Here is a 21,216-nt window from a genome sequence, read left to right on the forward strand (position 1 = left end):
AATAAACGGAACTCCGAAATCTCTCGTTTGGAAGATACTTTTAAATATGTCCTATAACTCCTCTAAATTTTTACCGCTTTACATAAAATATTACCCTAAGCTATTTTCCCATTACTTTTATCCCACCATTAATTTTTTTCAGTTTTTTATTCTTGTTTTTTTCCTATCCTTTTTTCCATAATATTTTATTTTCCATATTTTTTTTTACCCTTTCTTTCCTATTGTGATTTTACCAAAAACGGATTATATATTGCTTTAAAGTGTTTGTGAGTTCAGATAATTAAGTTATTGGAAATAAAAGGCTTTAAGTGCTATCCAGCGAACCTAAAGAATACTTACATCAACACCAGAATATTGACTTAATAATTTGCAGATCAAATTCTTAATCAATCCATGGGTAGTTTAGAAATTTTTTTATAATTTTAATATCTCATATTTTTTTAAAAATTTATTTTAATACAGTTTTAATTGTTTTTATATATACATTTTTTTAAATATTTTTTAAAATAAATAAAAGTTTTAAATCAAAATAAGATGGTTTTGCATTTATATAATTATTTTAAAAATTAAATACCTCAGAGTTTCTCCAATTAAAAAAAATAATTGTAAAAAAGATTCGATTTTTCCACCCAATTATATTTTTGCAATTATTAAATTTGAGTTGTTCTTTCTAAAATATTATACCAACAATTTAAAGGTTATTGTTATTTAGACAATCGAATAAATTATTGAAGCTACCAATAAATTATATATTTTTTTATAAAAAAAAATCCAATAATTATTTTACACCCTTTAATTTATTAGACGAAAATGTCAATTTTTAGATTATACACTCTTTTACTAATGATATACGGCAGTGAAAGTGTCCTCAAAAATTTTCCTCTTACACAATTGTTGAATTTGAAAGATATCAATATCGGCGGGCTCTATGATATTTACGAAAGAGATCCCAAACATTTTTCTCTATGCTCAAACGAATTAAGTCATTCCTCTTTACTGAAATCCTTCAGCATAATTTATATCATTGAAACGTTTAACGAAAAATTGTTCAGACCTACTTATAACATAAGTATTGGATATTTTATTGTGCCCACATGCCATAATGGCGGAACTGCTCAAGTAAGATACAAGTTGTTCTTTTAGATTATATTCTCGATTAATAAATATAATTAATGTTCAAAACTAACTTTTACTTATTAAAAGTTATTTGTTTTTTATAAGAGGGGAAGGGGGGGGGGGGTAAAGAATTTTATAAAAATTTTTTGGGACAGAAATATTTTGCATAATGTCGTCTGATACCATTTTTTTGGACTCAGTCCCAAAATATTTAGCATATTGTTCTTGGCTGAAAAAATTATTTATTGACGTTATTCTAATAATTTGTTAAGTAAATGAATTACTTAATTCGATTGAATAAAACAAATTATGCGAATTAATCGAAACGAATAATTCTTTATTAAAATTTGAACCGAACAAATAATTATTTACTAATCCCATTCGCTACGCTATTCCATTCGAATTATTTGAAACTAGGCCTAGTCCTAGTCGTCTTTTTTTCTCTTTCCGAATTAGCTATTCGGAATAGTAACTTTTGGCTTTAAAAAAAAGAATAAAGTTATTGTTATCAAGAACATTTTCTTCCAAGGTACTTTCCATTTCATAATATCATAATTGACTGACTCACTTACATCGATTTGGATATCCATTTGCGATGACATTTTAAATAATTTACAACAGATGATTTAGGTTTATAATTCAAATTGAAAATATAAATTACAAATATAAATTTCAGTTTCAAAATTAAATAATAAATTATAAAAATTATAATTAATTATTATATTATATTTAAATTTTCATGTTTATAGTTACATTCATTATATTTTTGAAAAGTAGCTAAGTAGCGCAAAAAAAAGCGCGTTAAAAATATAAATAATTGTAAAAGAGTAGCGCTCTATTAGCTATAGCTATCAAAAAAGTTAACGTTTGACAACTCTGATGCTAACATACTTACATATAAATATTTTTTTATAATATTAAAGCAATAGAGAAATGGAACGAATATTATTTTGGAGATCAATAGTCTACAATACTAATATATGGGGAGGGGGGGGGGGTAAATGAATTATATTATATAATAGAAGTATATTTAAAAAAATATTGCGATAAAAAAACATTTTAGGGTTTAAGAGGCATTTTCCATCTTGTTTATACTGATAATTTTTGGTATAGTATTGAAATAAATTTGCACATAAAGAAATATTATAAATATTACAAGTAATACGAGGATCGAAACAAAACCTGGTACGTAAAAATAAATAAATATTCCTAAAATATAAATAAAAGAATTCAATAGAGTATTTATTTGTAAATTTTTTATTTCCATGTATGCCTTAATAAATTTTTGATTTATTTGGATTGCCTGGGCGAAGAGATACAACAAAATTAGAGCCTGAAAGCATAATTCTATGATAAGGTAACCAGGATTCGTAGGGTAAGGTGTGCAATATTCATTTACAAAAGGTTTAAAGGCAATTTTTACATTGTTGTTTGAAAGCTTGTCATGAGAAATATATTCAACGCGATATACGGTTCTATGTCCCGTTGTAAAATATAAGACGATTAGAATTATCTAGAATAATGAAATATTGTTTATAAATAGTGTTTTCTTTAGTGAAAAACATAGAAAATGGTTATTTGAGCGTGTTTTTTTTTAAACTTAAAAATCTGATTTTACAGGAAATATATTTTAAAATACCTATTTTAAGAAATTATAGGCAATTTTACCGTAAATCCTTTGAGTCATTTATAATTTATATAAATTATATATGGAATAACTAATATAAATTACATTTAAGCTCATAAATTCATGTTAAAATTCTCTGTAATTCATAGGGTAGCTATTCCAAACATGATGGAATACGTCTCTGGTGAAATCAGATTTTTAAGTTAAAAGGCGGGCTCAAAAATGGATTTAAAGTTGAAAAAATAACACATTGCCGTCAAGTGCCGCTAAGCACATATACTTTTAAGAGTATTAGTATTAAAGAATCTTAAGTAAAAAATCTATAATAGTATAAATAAACTAAAAAATGGTGTCAGGACTTTAATTTCTAAAAAATATTTAGAATTAAAAATAAAGTTTTCCTAAATTGCCCTTATAACGACTGATTTATTTAAATTTCTATTCTATTTGTCTATTTATGTTTTACATAACTGTAGAGATCTGCAAATCACGGTGGCTCGGTCGGGCCTAATATTTTTTAAAAATCGGGCAAGGCCGGGTTGGGCTTAAATTTTTAAATATGATATATCATTACATTTTATCAAATAAATTTATATATTTTTAAATTCTTGCAAGAAATAAGGCACTAATTTTTTTTATTTATAGAATATTTTTTTTACAGTAAAAAAATTATAAATTTTTCTACATTTGAATTCGGGGGGAGTGCTGGGCAAAAAAATAATTTTTATTTCTTCGGGCTTTTCGGTACAAGTAAAAGAAAATTTTGTTCGAGATCCGGCAGAGCAAATTATTTTTAAAAAATCGGTCCGGGCGTGTTGAAAAATTAAGCCCGATGCAGATCACTAGTACGCACCTTCTTCCACCCCATCCCCTATAATTTTGAATTTTATATCATTTTTTTTAAATTATATAATAGTCTTTAAAAATTATGTAATAAAATGGGTTATTTTTAATTACATCGCCATGACCTGTGATTTGATAGGGCATTGATAAAAATAATATTAACCCAACCTTTATCCAACTCCTTACTTCAGATATTTATTTAATTTAAAATATATTCCATCCAATTACACAAAATCTCCTGTAACTCAACATTCCTTGAGTTGAAGTATTTTAATAATACAACCCAAAAATTAATGTTTTTTCTTTGTAATGTTAAAAAATTTTTAAAAAAAATAATTGTAGATTCAATGCATAATTAAAAATGATATCAGGTACAAAATCGCTTTGGTTGGTATGATCGGACCATTAAGTAGTCATATGACATCTTTCGTATCACCATTATTAACGTATTATAAATTACCTCATATTAGCCCTGAAGCAAACTCTTTAAGCCTTTCTAGAAAAAAGTAACAATTTTTCATTCATATTCTATATTTTTTTATAATAAAAATAATAAAGCCATTGAAGGATAATAGTGCGATCTACAGTGTTGTGCAAATTTAATTTAAAACATTTCCATAATTTTTAATTAGTTTGTAAATAAAATTATTTAACTTGTATAAATGGATAAGAATATTTAAATATGTACAACACTGTAATTGAGCATTTTTGAAAAAAAACTGTATTTTTTTTTGATTATTTTTATATTTGGAAAAATACATATATTTATTATCACTTGTTATTTTGTAATTAAGAGAAAATAAATTGTGGAATATAAAATTTAAATTATTTTATAAAATTTCTTTCAAAGATGATAATATTCGAAATAAAAAAAATATTATATGGAATAAATCAAAGTAGCGTTTTCAACATCAACACGGTAACCAGTTTGCATTTTTATAAATGCTTGAAAGCGCTGATCAATTTGCGCCATATACAAATTGAAATGCATTGGGTTTTGCATGACGAAACAGAAACGCTTAATTAGCTCGCACTATAAGATATTTTTTTTCTAAAATAGGTCCAAATTGAGCCAGAGTTCAAAAAAAAATTTTTTAGCAAAAATCTTTGAAAATTTATTTTGAAGAACATTTATTATCTAAAAATGCTAAAATCTTTTTTTAAAAGTCTATTGTAATTTTCGTTCATGTATAAAAAATCAAAATTTTTAAATTCTTTGAAAATTTTTACAATCTTTAGGTAATCCCTGGATTACAGGGTTGCAGGTGTTTTATTTGGTGATATATTAAAAACAAGAACTATTAAGTGGTATAATAATAAGTTTGAAGTGTTTAAAAAAACAGAAATACCTCATTTATGTATTAGGAAAAAAATAGTAAGTGAATATTTTTTCAAATTTTTACAATAATTTTTTAAAAAAAAGTAACATAAGAATTTACCTATGAAATGTTTCTAGAATATCGTATGTAATTGCAAAATTAATTTTTTGGAAGTATAAGTCGTAATACTGTATTGTATAAATCACCAACAAAAAATAATACTATGTATATAATGATCTTTATTTCAGATTCTATGAACCTTAAATCTCAATATTGATCATAAAGACTTACACTAAAGAATTTAAACTTAAAATCAGCCACCACCCACCTTTAAAGTAATTAACTTATATTGCAGATAAATGTAAATGCCATTCTTTTTTTTCTATAGAAAGGCACTCGGAAGAACGAAATATAAAAATTAACAACCAAAGAATATTTTATTTTGTATATATTATAATAATCTATAATTACAAATACAAACACAATAATAATAATTTACATAATGATTTAATTTTGTAAGAAAATATTATATTTTAAAATTGCATTCTCGTTTAGTTTTGAGTGTTTCGAAATTGGCATCTTTATTTTTATATAAATAGAGAAAAGATAAAAATATATTTAAAATATTATATAAATTTATATTATCTTTAATTGATTGGTTGTCCACGAAAACCAAGTTCCAAAAAATCATGCATATGATTATAAAAGTTTGTAAAATCGTACATGTACTGATTTAATATCGAAGTAACATTATTTATGATTTGATCTCTATTGTTTGGCCTTGGTATAGACCTATATTTGTTTTTCATGACCCCGAAAAAGTTTTCAATAGGATTTAATTGAGGTGAATATGGCGGAAGATATTTAATTCGATTTTTATAGCTATTAATAAGATGACCCTTGTGTATTGCGGCATTATCTATAATGATAATTGCATCATTTGGAAGAATTTTAATTCTCTCAGATAATCAAGGAAAAGCAACCCATTAAAGGGCCCATATAATTCGATAGGTTATAAGGCCACCAATTCCTATTGTATATAAAATGCTAACGTTCTTGCCTTTGGAAGGTGGATCTATCACAGCTAGTGTGGCGTTGTAGGGGGCCAAAGCATACACAGGTACAACATGTAGGTTTATGCCTGTTTCATCCAGGGAGAACATTTTTCATAGGAATGTTTAGCATTTTTAGGCAATAAGCCTGGCGAATGCGAATTTCTCCTGGTTTATTTCGTCGATCGGGCTCTATTCCCCCTTTTTTTAGACCATCCTATTTTTTAAATATATTTTCGGATGGTCCCCTCATTTTTTGGGAAACCTGGAGGCTTTTCTATGATATCTTTGATAGTAGACGTGTTGTTATCCATTAAAAATTTATAACCTTTCTTTCGATTTTGGATGTGTCTTTTTTTGCATCCCTTTTTTTGAATTTGATATTGCTTCAATGGTCCCCCTATAAACTCTGGAAAGATTTCTTGCCTTAATTTGTTAACCGAGGCTATTGACATATCAATATGTTTGGCAATGTCCTTTATTTTCATTCTTTCCATATACGGCTAGGATAATAATTTAGTTACTATCTCTTTATTCCAACAATTATATTTTCTTTTTGGGTTTTGAATTGCCGGTGAATTTATAGGGTTTATTATAGTAGAATTGGCACTTATAGCAGATTGCGAAAATGATGTGGAAAAGGAATAATTAGATAAAAAGGAATTATTACTAAATAAAGAGGAATTTCTAAAACTATTATTGGTATTATTGGATAAAATATTATTAATATTAAACATTTTAAATTTAAAAAATTATTTTTTTGTAATTAAAAAGTTTTATGAGAAATTTTTATTTAATTATTAAAATTTTTTCTTATTACATAAATGTGGTATTTATGTTTTTTTAAACACTTCAAACTTATTAATGTACCACTTAATAGTTTTTGTTTTTAATATATTACCAAATAGAACACCTGCAACCCTGTAATTAATTATTTATTTTGTTATAAATAATTATCATTATATTATTATATCAGTAAAAATTATATGTGGTCGTATAAATCTGTATGATATCATGATTTCGAGTGAAAAAGAGGAGGAGGGTTGAGTTGGAGTTGTTTAAAAAGTATTTTATTTTGTAATAAGTTTTACTTTCTATTTAAATGTTATGAATTGGATTATAGCCAGAGGAATAGATATTTCTAGTGAGAAAGAAAAACAGATTGGCCCAGATCGTCTTTGGCAAAACTTATGCTTGATCTACATATACCCTTTAGATAAATATAAAATTGTTCTTTTTTTTGTAGATCTAGAATATCTTTTTCTTTTATTGATTCCTTTTCCTTTTAAACTTATACCCAACTTAGTATAATGTTCTTCTTCATCATTGTTAATCAAAAATTAGTTGGGATATTTGAAGCGAGTCCTCTCCTGCCATATGCTCGACTTTGGGCCATGTCAATGAAATTTTTTTATCTAATATATCCTGGCGAATTTGAGAAATCCAATTTAGTCATGGTCTGGCTTTAATTTATTGGCCCGAAAATATAATTACAGTTATTATTTCAATTCTTATCCAAATTATACTGTATAAATATTATTCAGATTCAATTACCTATTTCGGATAACTTCAAGTCAAATATCATATATCAATGCATTGATCAGTTTACTTCGACTCTTTAAATGGAATCAAATATCCATAATTTATTCATCCGCGTTGAACTTTGTTTGGCTTAAAGATCAATTAAAAGCTGCATCGATATATAATAAGTTTTGCATTTGGCACGAAATTGAGATATATACCACTACCGAAAATGAAGCGCACAAAAAAACTTTCAAGACTTTGATGAACAATACAAGGGCAAAAGTTGTATTTTTATTTATCGAAGACGGTCATTTTGAGTATGTCCTAAAATCGATATATTCCATAAATCCCGATCCCGAATTAATATTTGTGGGGATTGATACATGGCCGGCAACAGATGAATTAATAAGGCTGGGTTTAGCAAAAATTCTTGAGGGAGCAATAACGGTTTTTGAATTTAGCAGTGATTTAACTCATTATTCTTCATGGTTGTTAAACTCTAAGAAAACTTCTAAAGCACTCAATCCATGGTCTTTTAGTAATAAAAATGGGCTTTTTCATTATAAAAACGATAATAATTTCTCAGACATTATCGATATGGTTAAATCTGATAAGAGGATTTCTTTAAGCATGGATGCCACTATGGCTTTCCTATACTCCATAGAAGCTCTCATAAAAGATAAATGTCAACATATTAATAAAAGCCAAATAAAAAATTGCATAGTTGATAACAATTTAAAAAATTATCTTCAAAATTTATCGTTTTATGGAATGTCTGGTCAAATCCATTTTGGCGTAGATCAAACTGCAAATAATCCATTAAAAATTGGCAACTTTCTCAAACTCAATAGCCATTATGATGTTGTTAATGTTGGCAGTTATAATATGTATGATACGGAAAACGGAGATCAATTAAAATTGATAACCAAATTTAAATGGAGAAATTATACTTTTTACAATGATCTAACGGCACCATCTTCAAGCTGTTCAACTCCTTGTAAAATAGATGAATATCCAGTGACAACTTCAAGTGTATGCTGTTGGATATGTCGCCGTTGTTTTGAACGAACTATCTTTACCCCATCGGATATGTTTAGATCCCATAATTATGGGGAGTGTATAGCTTGCCCAAATTACAAGTGGCCGAATTTAAACAGGACCGTATGTTTAAACATGGCAATTCATCATATTAAAGACTCTAAATATCGCCATTTAATCAATTTTTTAGCTTCAATAGGTATCCTTCTAGCAATTTTCATGGTCGGGTTTTATATATATAAATACCAAGCTACCCCATTTAAATTAGAATTTCGATCTTTACTATATTTACATTACGTGGGAATATTTTTTGGATTTATATCAATATTTCTTATAACCAATCGTCGTCCAGTTAAATCTAGATGTGGGTTTGTTCTATTTTTCTATCTGATGTCCATCTCCCTCATTTTTGGCGTATTGTCAAGTAAACAAAGTTCGATAATAAAACGATTAAAAACAAACAAGCCGGGATTCAAGGATAGAAAATATGAAAAGTGGACACTAACATATGTCATTATAATATGTTTGGTTCAGGTAAAATCTATATTTTAGAGTTTTCTATCCAAAAAGAAGAAAGAAATAGAACCATCTTTATTTTTAATATAATCACTCAAATGACGATTAATTTATGATCCCTCTTAAATAAATATTATATAAAGAACTAGATTATTAATATAGTTCTTGGGGGTAAAATAAAGATAATTAAAAATGCTATTAATATAGGTATTAGCGCGCTACAGTGACACCGTTACATTTTAATTTTTTTGAGTAGCAGTTAGTAGTCCCGCTAACACAGCGCCGCTATTGTTTAGATACTTTTAAAAATTAATTTAATACATTATTTTGAGCTAGTTTTGTTAAGTTTTGATTTGAGCCACTTTAAAAAACGATTAACTCAAATATTTTATCTAGGAAAATATTGTCCAAACCTCGAAAATTGATGTCCAACACTTTGTGGCATCTATGAATAAAATCTTCAGTCTTGTGTAATATTTTTCTGGCTAAAATATTGAGTTAGCCGTTTTTAAAAATCGCCTCAAATCGAGCCGTTTAACACTAATTAGACCTGACTTCTTCTCAAAATTCTTCGAAAAATTTTCTGACTATCCCAATTATATCAATTCTATTATAGATATTCAACAATTTTTAGGTCCCCTGCTCTTTTACCTATATATTAGCGACAAAGCAGATCTACAGCTTAAACTTTTAATTCAAAAGGTAGGGGGGGGGAGTAAAGTTGGCCTCTATTTTTTTTAAAGGGATATTATCTAAATATTAAACTAAATTACTAACATTTCTAAATTGTTTTTAAATAAAGTATATATTGACGCCATTTATTTCGCAATAAAAAAATTTGAGTCAAATTCGTTACTCCAACTCGAGTTCTTTTTTTATATTCTAACTTAATTTTAGTATCAATAACAAATTCATGTTATTTATTTTGACCTTTTATCCTTGTGGATTTGGATTTTTCTGAAAGCAAGTTAAATTAAAATAAGTATAAGTTAATCTCATTTTATCTTTATAGGGTAAAAAGGTTGATAATTTCTTTAATCTTTCGAAACCAGACCAGTTCCCGCTGATAACATTTATAATTTTCCGTTCGGTTTTTCGGTTCGTCACTATAACGGTTTGTTTCGATTTTTATTATAGCAATTAATTTCGCTTTCGATTATTTTAAAAATATATAATCCTGGTAAGCTCTGCAATTCAGCCCAAATCCTGCCGCGAACGATAAAAAAACTATAAAAAAAAGGATTGTTTTTTTATCTAGTTTAAAATTTTTTAATTTTAATTGGTAAATTTTGGATCTGAGCGAACTTACTTTTTAATTATATGTTTTTTTAAAAAAAATTAAACACCTGAACCGAGTTTGCTTTTTATTTTCTAATTTATTGTGAGTTGATATTGCTTATCCAACAAGATATATAATTTATGATTAAAACAGTGAATATCTGCATCACTTTATTGGGTCCATTTTGAACTTAGATTATGGTAAGACAGAAATAAAAAGAATATATAATTAATTTTTTAATCACTTTTAGATATATATACTTGGAAAACTTCTTTTTTTATGTGAAATATGATGGGGAAGGGGGGGGGGATAATTTTTTTCACCCTGTTCTTAAGAATTATATATCTTCATATTTACCATTAAGGCAGAGAACTCAAATTTTTCATTATTGTTATGGTTCGATCAAGGTTTAAGTCAACAATATCATAAAGGCTTAGTTATAGTTCATATAACCTATAATGCATCGGTTTGCTTTTTTGTTTGCAGTCCTTTGTCTGCTGATATGTTTCATCTTTGGTTAGAATTTAAGAGGTTATAACGGCCTATTTTTGATTCCGGGACTCTACTTGTAAATCTTTTCATTTATAAGAAAAATCGTATTTTTTTAATTTTAATGGATCGCCTAATTTGGTATTTTAATTTATATAATATAATATTCTTACTTTCAGTGCCTCTATCAATATCAAAGTTAGAGTATTCCCCTTTGAAAAGCTCGCCATTGACCTTAGTATTGTTAAAGGACTTGATTCGATTTTTAAAAACGGCTAACTCAATATTTTAACCAGAAAAATATTGCCTGAACCTCGAGGTTTCGCGAAAAGATGTTCAAATCTTTATGGTGTCTGTACAAAAATCTTCAGGCTTGCGTACTATTTTTTTGATAAAATATTAAGTTAACCGTTTTAATCGGCTCAAATAGAGCCGTATAACAAAATTGACATTGAGTGATGAATTTAAGATTTTATTTGGACTGGTTGACCACTTTATAAAATTAGTGCAAAAGTGGTTTGTCGCATAGGGCTATGATCACTTTAAAAATATGAATAATTCTCTTTCCTAAAAGTATTCATATAATATAAATGGAAATTAATAATAGTAATATTCCTTTTATGATTAGACTCTTAAATATATGATTGTTATCTTTCTTTCTTTTGGTATGGAAAACCTTTTAATGTAGACTATCGGCACACGAGGCATGGTCAGTAAATAGTCCCATACGAAAAGAAAATTTTAGATGCCATATTTAATATATTCCCTCCTTTGGTTTTCTAAAAGTAAATTTTAGACGCCATATTTAATATATTCCCTCCTTTGATTTTCTGGAAATCAATCAGATGAACTAAAGAATTTTTATCTTTAAACAAATTTTAAAATTGTGAAATTTAGCGTGTTGCATTTAGAACAAACGACAATATCAGACCCTTTATAAATTTCTTTTATTGTATATAACCAAGTTTAAATAAATAATTTCTCCGTATGAGGCTATTTACCAACTTTTGCATTATGTCCGCTCTATTCTATATTGTACAAATATTATATAAATTTCCTATTCATTTACTGTAATAAAACACATATTTATTCCTTTTTTAGGTTTTGATGGTAGCCTTGTATCTTATATTGGGAAATAATCCTGTATATCGGGTCGAAAATATTCATGACTCTTTCTTGCTCACTAATGAAACTAAAAATATTTCCTACATTCCTTTCGTGAATGAATATTGCTCTCCTTACCCCATGAATAGTGATTATCTTATCATAGAGTTATGTTTTCAAGCTCTCATTTTGTTGTACCTAATAGCCCAAACCATCCAAATAAATCAAAAATTTATTAAGGCCTACGTGGAAATAAAAAATTTACAGATAAACATCTTATTGAACATTTGTATTTATATCTTAGGCATGATTATTTATTTTTCCAAGCCAGGTTTTGTTTCCATCATCGCATTACTTATAATATTTATAATACTTCTCTACGTGCAAATTTTTTTTAATACCATACCAAAAATCATTAGCATAAACAAGATGGCGCGCTCCTCTTCAATGAATGAGTGAGGGTTTTTTACTAAAATAAATCAACCTCTGAAAAGATCAATAACTAAAATTTTATTGTACAAAATTATGGCAAATAAATCTTAAAAACACCTTGCTGCTTTCATAAAAATCCCTGTGATGATTAACATGTATAACATATAATATTGTCATAAGATATTATGTAAAACTAAATATGTAATCTACGAATCTACATTTAAACATTACTTGATTGACATTAGATATATAAAGTTATATATATATATTGTAAAAATACATAAAACAAATACCTACCCATACCACTAATATATAAATTAATATTGACGATTTGTGATAAGATGTTATCGCCAATTCTTTATGAATCCAAAAATTTTGATTATTTCAACATCGTCAAAAATATTTATATCTTTTGATCCGCCATTATTATTCTAAATTTAATAATTAGAATTACGTATTATTGTTTATGTATAATAAGGAAATATTTATAACAAGCGTGAATAATATAATGTGTCGCTGGTGCTAACCACAAAATAAAATACGGATTGGCAAATCGTTCTTTAGGCCGCGATGTAAATTTATTTTATAGAACCGCATATTCATAATAAATTTTACCTATTATTTGCTTGCTATTAAAAAAAATATCCGATACGTATCTCATCACTTGAGTATACGAGATTAAAAAGGAGGCCGATGACAAATACAAATATGATTAAATTTAAAAAAATTTTTTATTAGGAATAATAATTAATGGTTAAGTAAGGGTGAAAAAATTTCTGAAAAAAAATGAAAATAAACATTGTTTTTTAAAAAAGAATTAAATGCTGTATATCAGACCGGTCAAATATTCTAAAATAATAAATTGGAGATTAAATATATATAGAACCGTACCCTGGGAGAGCGTTGGCTAGCTGGTAGCATCATTATGCTCCCTATAAAGTTTCCGTTGCCAGTGATGAAAAAATTTTCTTTTCACATTTTTGTCAACCATTTATGATATTATGTTTAAATAATATTAAAATTTAAATATATAATAAATTTTTAAATTATTTATGCATATAAATTTTATAGACAATTCACAAAATCTTAAGTAAATTCACGTATTTACAATGTGTAAAACAAAAATGTTTCAAAAGTTCATGATCAAATTATCTGAAATTTATAAAGTAGGTATCACAAATCTAAATTTTATTCTAAACTTTAAGACATTTTTAAATTACAATAAAAATAAATGGCAAAATTTTATGAAAGTTGCATGGGACTTAGTTTTTTGATCAGGCCTGGCTATGTCTGCAAAAAAAAATTTCAGGCCAGTTTATAACCCATATTTAAAATTAAATCTTAAAGCATCTCTATTTAAAATTTTATCCAATATGATTTCCATCACAAATTTAAATTTTGATATTTCTAATACATGCTCACGTTTATATAAAATTTATAAATAATGTATATTTAGTACCATACACACAAACCAAATAATTACCCTTCAACCCCGTCAGCTAATATGGTAATAAACGTCAAAATTTTAATAATATCAGCTATTAATTAATATATATATATATATATATAATTAGTATTTTAAATTTAATTATATTCAAGTTGGTGCATGCTTAAAACATACGCCTTTGAAACGGGAGGTTGTGGTCCGACTCCAAAAAAAATAACATTACACTATATAGTCTCCTTAAATTTTAAATACATTAGGAGGATACGAAAACGATCATGTTTTGATTATGGAGATTATATATATTAGATATATTTTTTGTTGTAGCAGTAGCTCATCACATATATTATGTAATAATTGCAAATATAATTAATATCACCGTTTTACAGAGCTTATAATAAATTTAAGCAGAATTATATTTCAAAATAAAATGGAATATATTGCACAATGAAATGTACTAGAATGCACAAAATGAATATTTCTGACAGCCACCGAAATAAAATTATAACATATATATAATAAAATAAAACACAACAAAACAGACCAAGTAATACTTCATCCAAAAACATATTCTGCAAATACTCCTTTTCCCTTACTATACGCTACCCATCTTCTTAAAATAGGGGTGTGAGCGTTGCCAAAAAACTCTCTTATATCCAATATCACATTCAAATATAGGACCAAACCGTTTTACCATCTCCTTATCAATAGAATAGCTATGTGATCAAATCGCTCCAATTATGAATTTGGTTTTATTTTTAGTTGAGCAGATATTTTATTACATATAGCTTACACTATGTTATTGATTGATAAAATTACCATCCCAAATTTTTAAATTACATTAGGAGGATATTGATGCTGTCAAAGAATCCTAATCATGTTAGCTTAATATAAAACACTTTTTCTTCAATAAAGTCTGCCACTTCTTCAAAAAAAAACTAGTATTTTTGGTTTCATTTTGGCAAATACTCATTTTAAAAGTAAAATACGTATTATTGTTAAGTTGATAATTTTAATAAATAAATGGATTTACATTTTATAATTCAACTTGCACTAAAAAAATTTTAAAAAAAGTAATTGTAATTGTATTCGTCTAAAAATTGTATAAAATCGTAATAAATTCAAAATATTTTTTAGTATTTAAAAAACATATAGCAAATACTTTCTAAACTCGTACAATATTCAAATAAATTTGTATTTAGTTTTTTAAATAATATTCGCATTACGACACAACCCAGAGATACCTCGCTTTAAGTTTTTGTGTAATTTTTAAAATTTATATGCAAAATCTATATTATATAATATATTAAATGTAAATTAAGAGTAGTTCAAAACTTTCCGATTCAGGCAAAATAAGATCTTTCATTAAAAAAACGCACGCTATAAATGATTTTACAATTTGATAAAAACATCCAGATTTGTTAACCCCCCCCCCTCCCCATACAACATTAAAGATAAATAAATGAATGCCTTTATTGATATTAAAAAAAGAAGAATAAATAATTTACAAAGAAAGCTCAAATTAAATGGAAAAATATTTTTAAAATTATAGAATTTTTTTTATAGAATTTTTTTTGACTTCTTTAAGAAGAGAAAATCCCTGGATGGATTAAGAAGATGGGCCCATCATTATTTTATTTTTACTCCACAAAGAAAAGGAAAAGTGTTATATTATTAAAATTATAACTATCTTATAAACTTCTATAAGTGATAAACTTTACCTTTTTTCTAATGAGCATCAACTTATAGTGAGCACATTTACCTCCTTATAAAATTATTTGTATTTTCCTTCTTTCTTTTTCTTATTCAAAAAAATGTATAAATAGGAGAATATAAAGCAAAAATAAAAAAAAATCTTGCATAGTTAAGCCAATTGATTCAAGTGTTCAGTATACAAAACAAATTCCAAACTGATTTTCAAAATTCTAGAGTAATTGTAGAATAGAGTGAGCGTCAAAGTTATAATATATTTGTTATATATAAATAAATTAACATTATTATTTATTTATTTAAAAATGAAACAATTTCTAAAATATAACATTTTATTGACATCGAATTTTTCTAGTTATTAAATTAAATTTCAATGATTTTGAAAACATTTTATTATTTAAAAAATTAATATTTTGAATTATATAATGTTTTGTTTTGTGTGCCTTTTTTTTCAAATCGTCACAAAGTATTGGTATTAACCATGGCGATGATGATGATGGTGATGATGATGGTGATGATGATGATGGGTTCTTCTCTTGTTTCTAGAGGATGATATTTCATCTAATGGCCCATATTCCATGGATTCATATGCACTTTCAACGGCTAACCCATTTTCAGCCGATGTAGCTAGAAAAGAAGCGCACACCAGACCAAATATCTTTTTTTTTAAATATTGTTTTAATATTGATTGAGAAGAAAATATTTTCTCTTTAAAAAAGGAAATAGAATAAAATTAAATAAAATAGGTTATTTGTTATAAATATAGTTTGTGCGACAAAATAAGATTAGTCAGTTTCTTTACTTATTTATTTAGTTTTTAGAGGATATATAGCAGAGTTGTTAAAGGAACTCCCTAAAAGTTTTTGTAACGTTAGGTAGTAACATTGCCACTTTTTAATTTAGGCCCTTATTTATGGTTAAAGCGATTTCCTTAATTTGACGCTGTCTAATTTACAAAAAGCAAGTAAATTATAATGGCTGAGAAACTTCGTTTATATAAGCACAATTCGCTCAAATGAATCGCATCGCAACATATGATTTTCAAATTTCATCATGGCGAAGTAACCCTGTTACATTGCAGGGCTCAGTCATTATAAACTGAGCCTATTATTTACTTGATTCTGTAAATTGAATAGCAATGAATAAGGGGAATCGCGTTTACTATGCCCTTAACTTTAAATAAAATGAAAATTAATTATAAGAAAAGGAAGATAATACAATTTTAGAGTTTTTTTTTTAATTCACAATTCCAGTTCGCAAAATAAACTCTTAAAAATTTGAGCTAAGGGACATTGTGTTAAATGCTCAAATTATACCTGTTTCTAATTCAATATTACAATGTGTATCAGAGACACCTAAAAGCCCGAGCCAAGGGACATTGTGTTAAATGCTCAAATTATACCTGTTTCTAATTCAATATTACAATGTGTATCAGAGACACCTAAAAGCCCGAGCCGTAATGGGCTAAAGGACGATAATATTAATATCTGGGCCGAGTTTAAAATTTTTCAAAATTATAACAATTAATCAGTGGGAGATTGTTGAAAAAATCATATAATGGAGCGTATTATTTACTGCTCATTTTTTTTTATTTCCTATGAAATATTTTTCCGCCAAAATTATTCCGAAATAACGAAATTTTAAAAATATCTGGACCGATCCGTTAAAATAATTAAAAATAATCCAAATATGGTCCAAATTTTCCAAAAAGTTACTGGAGCAGAGCATACAATCTTGACCTTTGCAGGTTCTCTGATATGTATAAAATGTATGTTATATAGTAATAACTTACGAGGGCAAGACTCATGACCGATTTGAAGTTCATTCTTTCTTAAATTGCTTCTTTTTTTTCGTTTGAATGAATTTTAAAATATTTTATGACTATTTTTATTTTTAAAGTTATTTTTTGAAATAACCTTGACAAAAGGGGTGAAAGGGTTAAATTTAAATGATAAATTTTTCGTGAATTGACTTTTTAACAAAAAAAATTATTTAAAAATCATGACCTAGGTAAAAAAAATTAACATTAAAAAATTGCCTTTAAACTTAGTAATTAAAAATAAAATTAACTTTATTTTGGAAATTTTTTTGATCGATTGATTGATAATAAGATACTTATTCTGCAAAAAAATTAGATTATCCTTTAAAGATAAATTTAAAAATATTATATAATTAAGATTACCCAGTACACAACTTATAAGTAACAGGAAGAATCTAGCTAGAGCATGCGACTTGTGAATGTATATTTGATTTCATATAACAAGCTAATGTGTAGATGTTCAATAGATCTAAAATAATACCTTAGTAATAGTAGTATATTTATGGGCGGAAAATATTTAAAATCCTTGATCAATTTTAAAATTTTAATTATAACAAAATGTGTTTTTTGATGTACATCACGATATCAGGCAGGTTGAATTAAAATGAATAAACTATTTTAATAACCAAAGTAAACATGATATTAAAGTTTAAACTCTCTTTTAATTTTAAAAAAGTTTCAGGTTTATAATTATATCACTTATATATATATTTTGAAGTTATTAATAATAATCAGAGCTGTAAGGGTAAGTGATGAGGCCACATCAGGTTGATAAACGCTGAATTTTGTACCCACCATGGTCAAAATATCTAATAGTATCCAAAGCTGATTTATTGCAAGACCATACATGTTTCCTATACTTGATTTCCATATAATTCTTATTAATCTTCCTTAGATTGCGCAGATATTACTAAAGTGCTTTCCAAATTTATTTATCCAAGTTTAATTGGACGACAGTCAATTCGACGAAAGGCGACTTACGATTTCACTCATTTAATTTGGTATCGTCAGCCTTCCTGTCAACACGTTTTAATGCGAGGATATAAGCAAGCTTGTGAAGGGAGGAAATAATCTATCTGAAACTGCCTGTGAAATATGAAGGGAAATTTATGCCTTTCCTCTCTTTCACAGTCCTTGGAGCAAAATGTCATTCTCAAACTTCTTCTGTAACTTTAAGAGGTAAAGATCCTTAAGAAACTCTGATTCTTAAATGCTTAAGATAAAACTCAGGGCCATAAATGGCTAGAAGCGGTTGCAAAGTGCTAATCTGCCAGTCTTTCTATGTTCCTTCATATGAGAACTGGAGGTTAAATAGGATATAGGTTAGGCTCTTTTATATGTCTAGCATAATAAATAAAGGGTTTGGGAAAGAGTTTGACCTTAAAAGTAGAAATGATCTGGCTTGCTTGTATTTGAAAGGGTGTTTCAGCTATCACTGATCAGTTGATTTCATAACGAAGAAATTGTGTTTGCCTAAATATCCAAATTGCCTTTAACGCTTAAAAATCGAAAAAAATACGACCTTTCGTACTTTCATTTAATTCTAATAGTTATTTATACCAATGGGCCCTTATCCCCATGGCTACAATTATTTTAAGATTTTGGTCAAAAAATTTCTCAGATTGATGTGGATAGTACATCCTCATTTTAAATTAAACAATCCTAGCTGTGTTTCGAGGTAACTATTTAATTTCTAGGAACTCAATGATTGATCTTATACATTTTTTAAAATATCTTTTTTATATTTTTAATATCTCTTATAATTTAAATTTATCTTTTAAGCAATAATTTTATTTAGTTTTTAGAAACATGTAAACTAACTATTTAAAGCTATATAAAGGAAACTCTATTAAATTTAAAAATCATATTAAGTAGGAAAAATACAATGAATCTAAAACAAAATTAAATGAAGGCTATCATTGAGATCTTATACTCTTATAGTAGCCACGGAGCGCAGCAATTTGGGCTGATTATAAAATTTTGAAAAGGATCCACGATCACCATTGATTTGGAAATTTTTTCTTACCTAAAATCTTAAAAAAATGTTAGTCTTCTAGGAGGTCTAAGGACTTGGATGAAATAATTATTTGAATGAAATGAAAATCTGAAAGGTCGTGGTACTTTCTAACCTTTTACTTTTCTGCTGTTATAATCGCCAATTTTGAGGTAGAGGAGAAATGAGAAACAAAGGTGAAATCTCTAACTATATGTTTTCCTCTATAATTCAAAGCCTATTTCCCAAAAGCTTTTATTGGAGTCATAGGCATGGTTAGGATTTTGCAGGGTAGGGAGGGGACACTATTAAGTTAATTATTCCCCTACAAATATTATTGCAGAATCTTTAAGATCACTTATTGAATACCTTTAACTGTGTCATTTTTTAATTAATAATTTTTATTTTTCACTTTTTTATGAAAATGTTTTTTTTTTAAAAAAAATTGAATTATAGTCAATTTTAAAGATTTCTAAACTTTTGCTTATCTTTCAAGTTTATAATGATATATTATAAATATTTTTGTGTGAGAGGGGGTGGGGATTCATATTAGCTTAAAATGATATTTCTGAGAACTGGCAAATTTTTGAAGATTAATTGATTATTATAAAGTAAGATAAAATTATGATCATAAGTGGAACTAAGGTTTAATAAGATCGACATCAAAGCCTTCGCCTGAACTCCTATTAAATTGTATTATAATTCATCACTGCTAATGGGAAAGGGGAAAGCGAAAGTAGGGATCTTAAGCGATGTTTGTCCCAAAGGAGTTTGGGGCGTTTCTATGGCGGCAAGATATTCCTCATTGAATGGGTCCATTTTATCAGATGATTTAACCAAATTAACCCCTGTTGCACCCCCTAGATTTTCTTTTTGGAGATAAGTTTGCATTTTAAAATAAGAAATAATATCATCAGTAAGGAAGGGATTTGTATATCCTTCTACTTGGGTTAAACTAGATTATCAAAGTTTATCATCTTATTTCTAGATTAATAATGGAGGAATCTTTGCCAGCCTTAGGAACACTTTATAGGGAAAGGCAAGGAAATTCTCTCAAACTGAAGGAAAATTAAAATTTTAATTCAGAGAGCCAGATATCTCATATAACTGGCTAATATTCTATTATTTTTTAAGTATTTAAAAGGAGGTGTGGTTTTTTGCTAAGTAAAAGTTATTCCTATCTTAAGTCCTTGTAGGATATTATTAAAAGTTTGATAGGTGGTAGTAGGGATATTGTTAATAATGATATTGTTTGTTGAAAGTTTCCCTGAAAATGGGCAAGAAACTCTAAATAAATTAATATGGAAATAAAACACTCCCTTCTTAGTGAGAAATATATTTTTGTAATATAGAAAAAACTAGATATATCTATATTATAGTTTTGATTTAAAAATTTGGAAGCGTGAGGAAAAATACACTCGGAGATTATTTTTGGAGAAGAATTTTGCAATGTTATGCTATTTCTAAACAGACTCGGCCTTTAAATAATTTTTGAACTAGCTTTTATATGTTCTATTTTATTTTTATAATATATTTAATATTTGTTTAGATATTCATCACTCCAAACTTTAGTTTATTTTACTTAAACAATTTTTTAGTCATATCTTAGTAATCAATAAGATAAGGTTAGAAGTTATTTTGAACTCTATTAAATCATTTATAATTGAATAAAGCAAATATATATTAGGAAATTAAATCTTGCTTTATTATTTAAATATTTATCGATTTAATAATCAAATTTGACAATATAATATTTAAAAAAATGATAAAACACTAAAATATTAAATTAAAATAAATATATAAAATTACTAAATAAAAATAAATATATATTTTAAGTATCGGAGGCTATCTTAATTTAATAATAAATATGTACCTTAGACTGTGAAAAATTGCCGTTAGTTGATATGACCA

General features: G+C 26.8%; 1 protein-coding gene across 1 annotated transcript; it reads left to right on the top strand.

Moving 5' to 3' along the window:
- Nucleotides 1-843: 843 nt before the first annotated feature.
- On the top strand, nucleotides 844-12,217 carry LOC135926729 (metabotropic glutamate receptor 8-like). The gene is made up of 5 exons (XM_065462660.1): nucleotides 844-1,119; nucleotides 3,929-4,092; nucleotides 7,502-8,642; nucleotides 11,905-12,153; nucleotides 12,212-12,217. Exons 1-5 carry the CDS (start codon nucleotides 844-846, stop codon nucleotides 12,215-12,217), a joined length of 1,836 nt encoding a protein of 611 aa, XP_065318732.1.
- The last annotated feature ends 8,999 nt before the right edge of the window (nucleotides 12,218-21,216 follow it).

This window comes from Gordionus sp. m RMFG-2023, chromosome 3 (assembly GCF_954871325.1).
Source record: "Gordionus sp. m RMFG-2023 chromosome 3, tfGorSpeb1-WG-v2, whole genome shotgun sequence".
Lineage (NCBI taxonomy): Eukaryota > Metazoa > Nematomorpha > Gordioida > Chordodea > Parachordodidae > Gordionus > Gordionus sp. m RMFG-2023.

What these genes read in the sequence shown, in the direction of transcription:
- LOC135926729 (XM_065462660.1), top strand. Translation starts at nt 844, where the DNA reads ATGATATACGGCAGTGAAAGTGTCCTCAAAAATTTTCCTCTTACACAA. An exon ending in TTAAGCCTTTCTAGAAAAAA is followed by an intron (nt 4,093 to 7,501) that starts GTAACAATTTTT and finishes AATATTATTCAG; the next exon opens with ATTCAATTACCTATTTCGGA. An exon ending in GGCCGAATTTAAACAGGACC is followed by an intron (nt 8,643 to 11,904) that starts GTATGTTTAAAC and finishes TTCCTTTTTTAG; the next exon opens with GTTTTGATGGTAGCCTTGTA.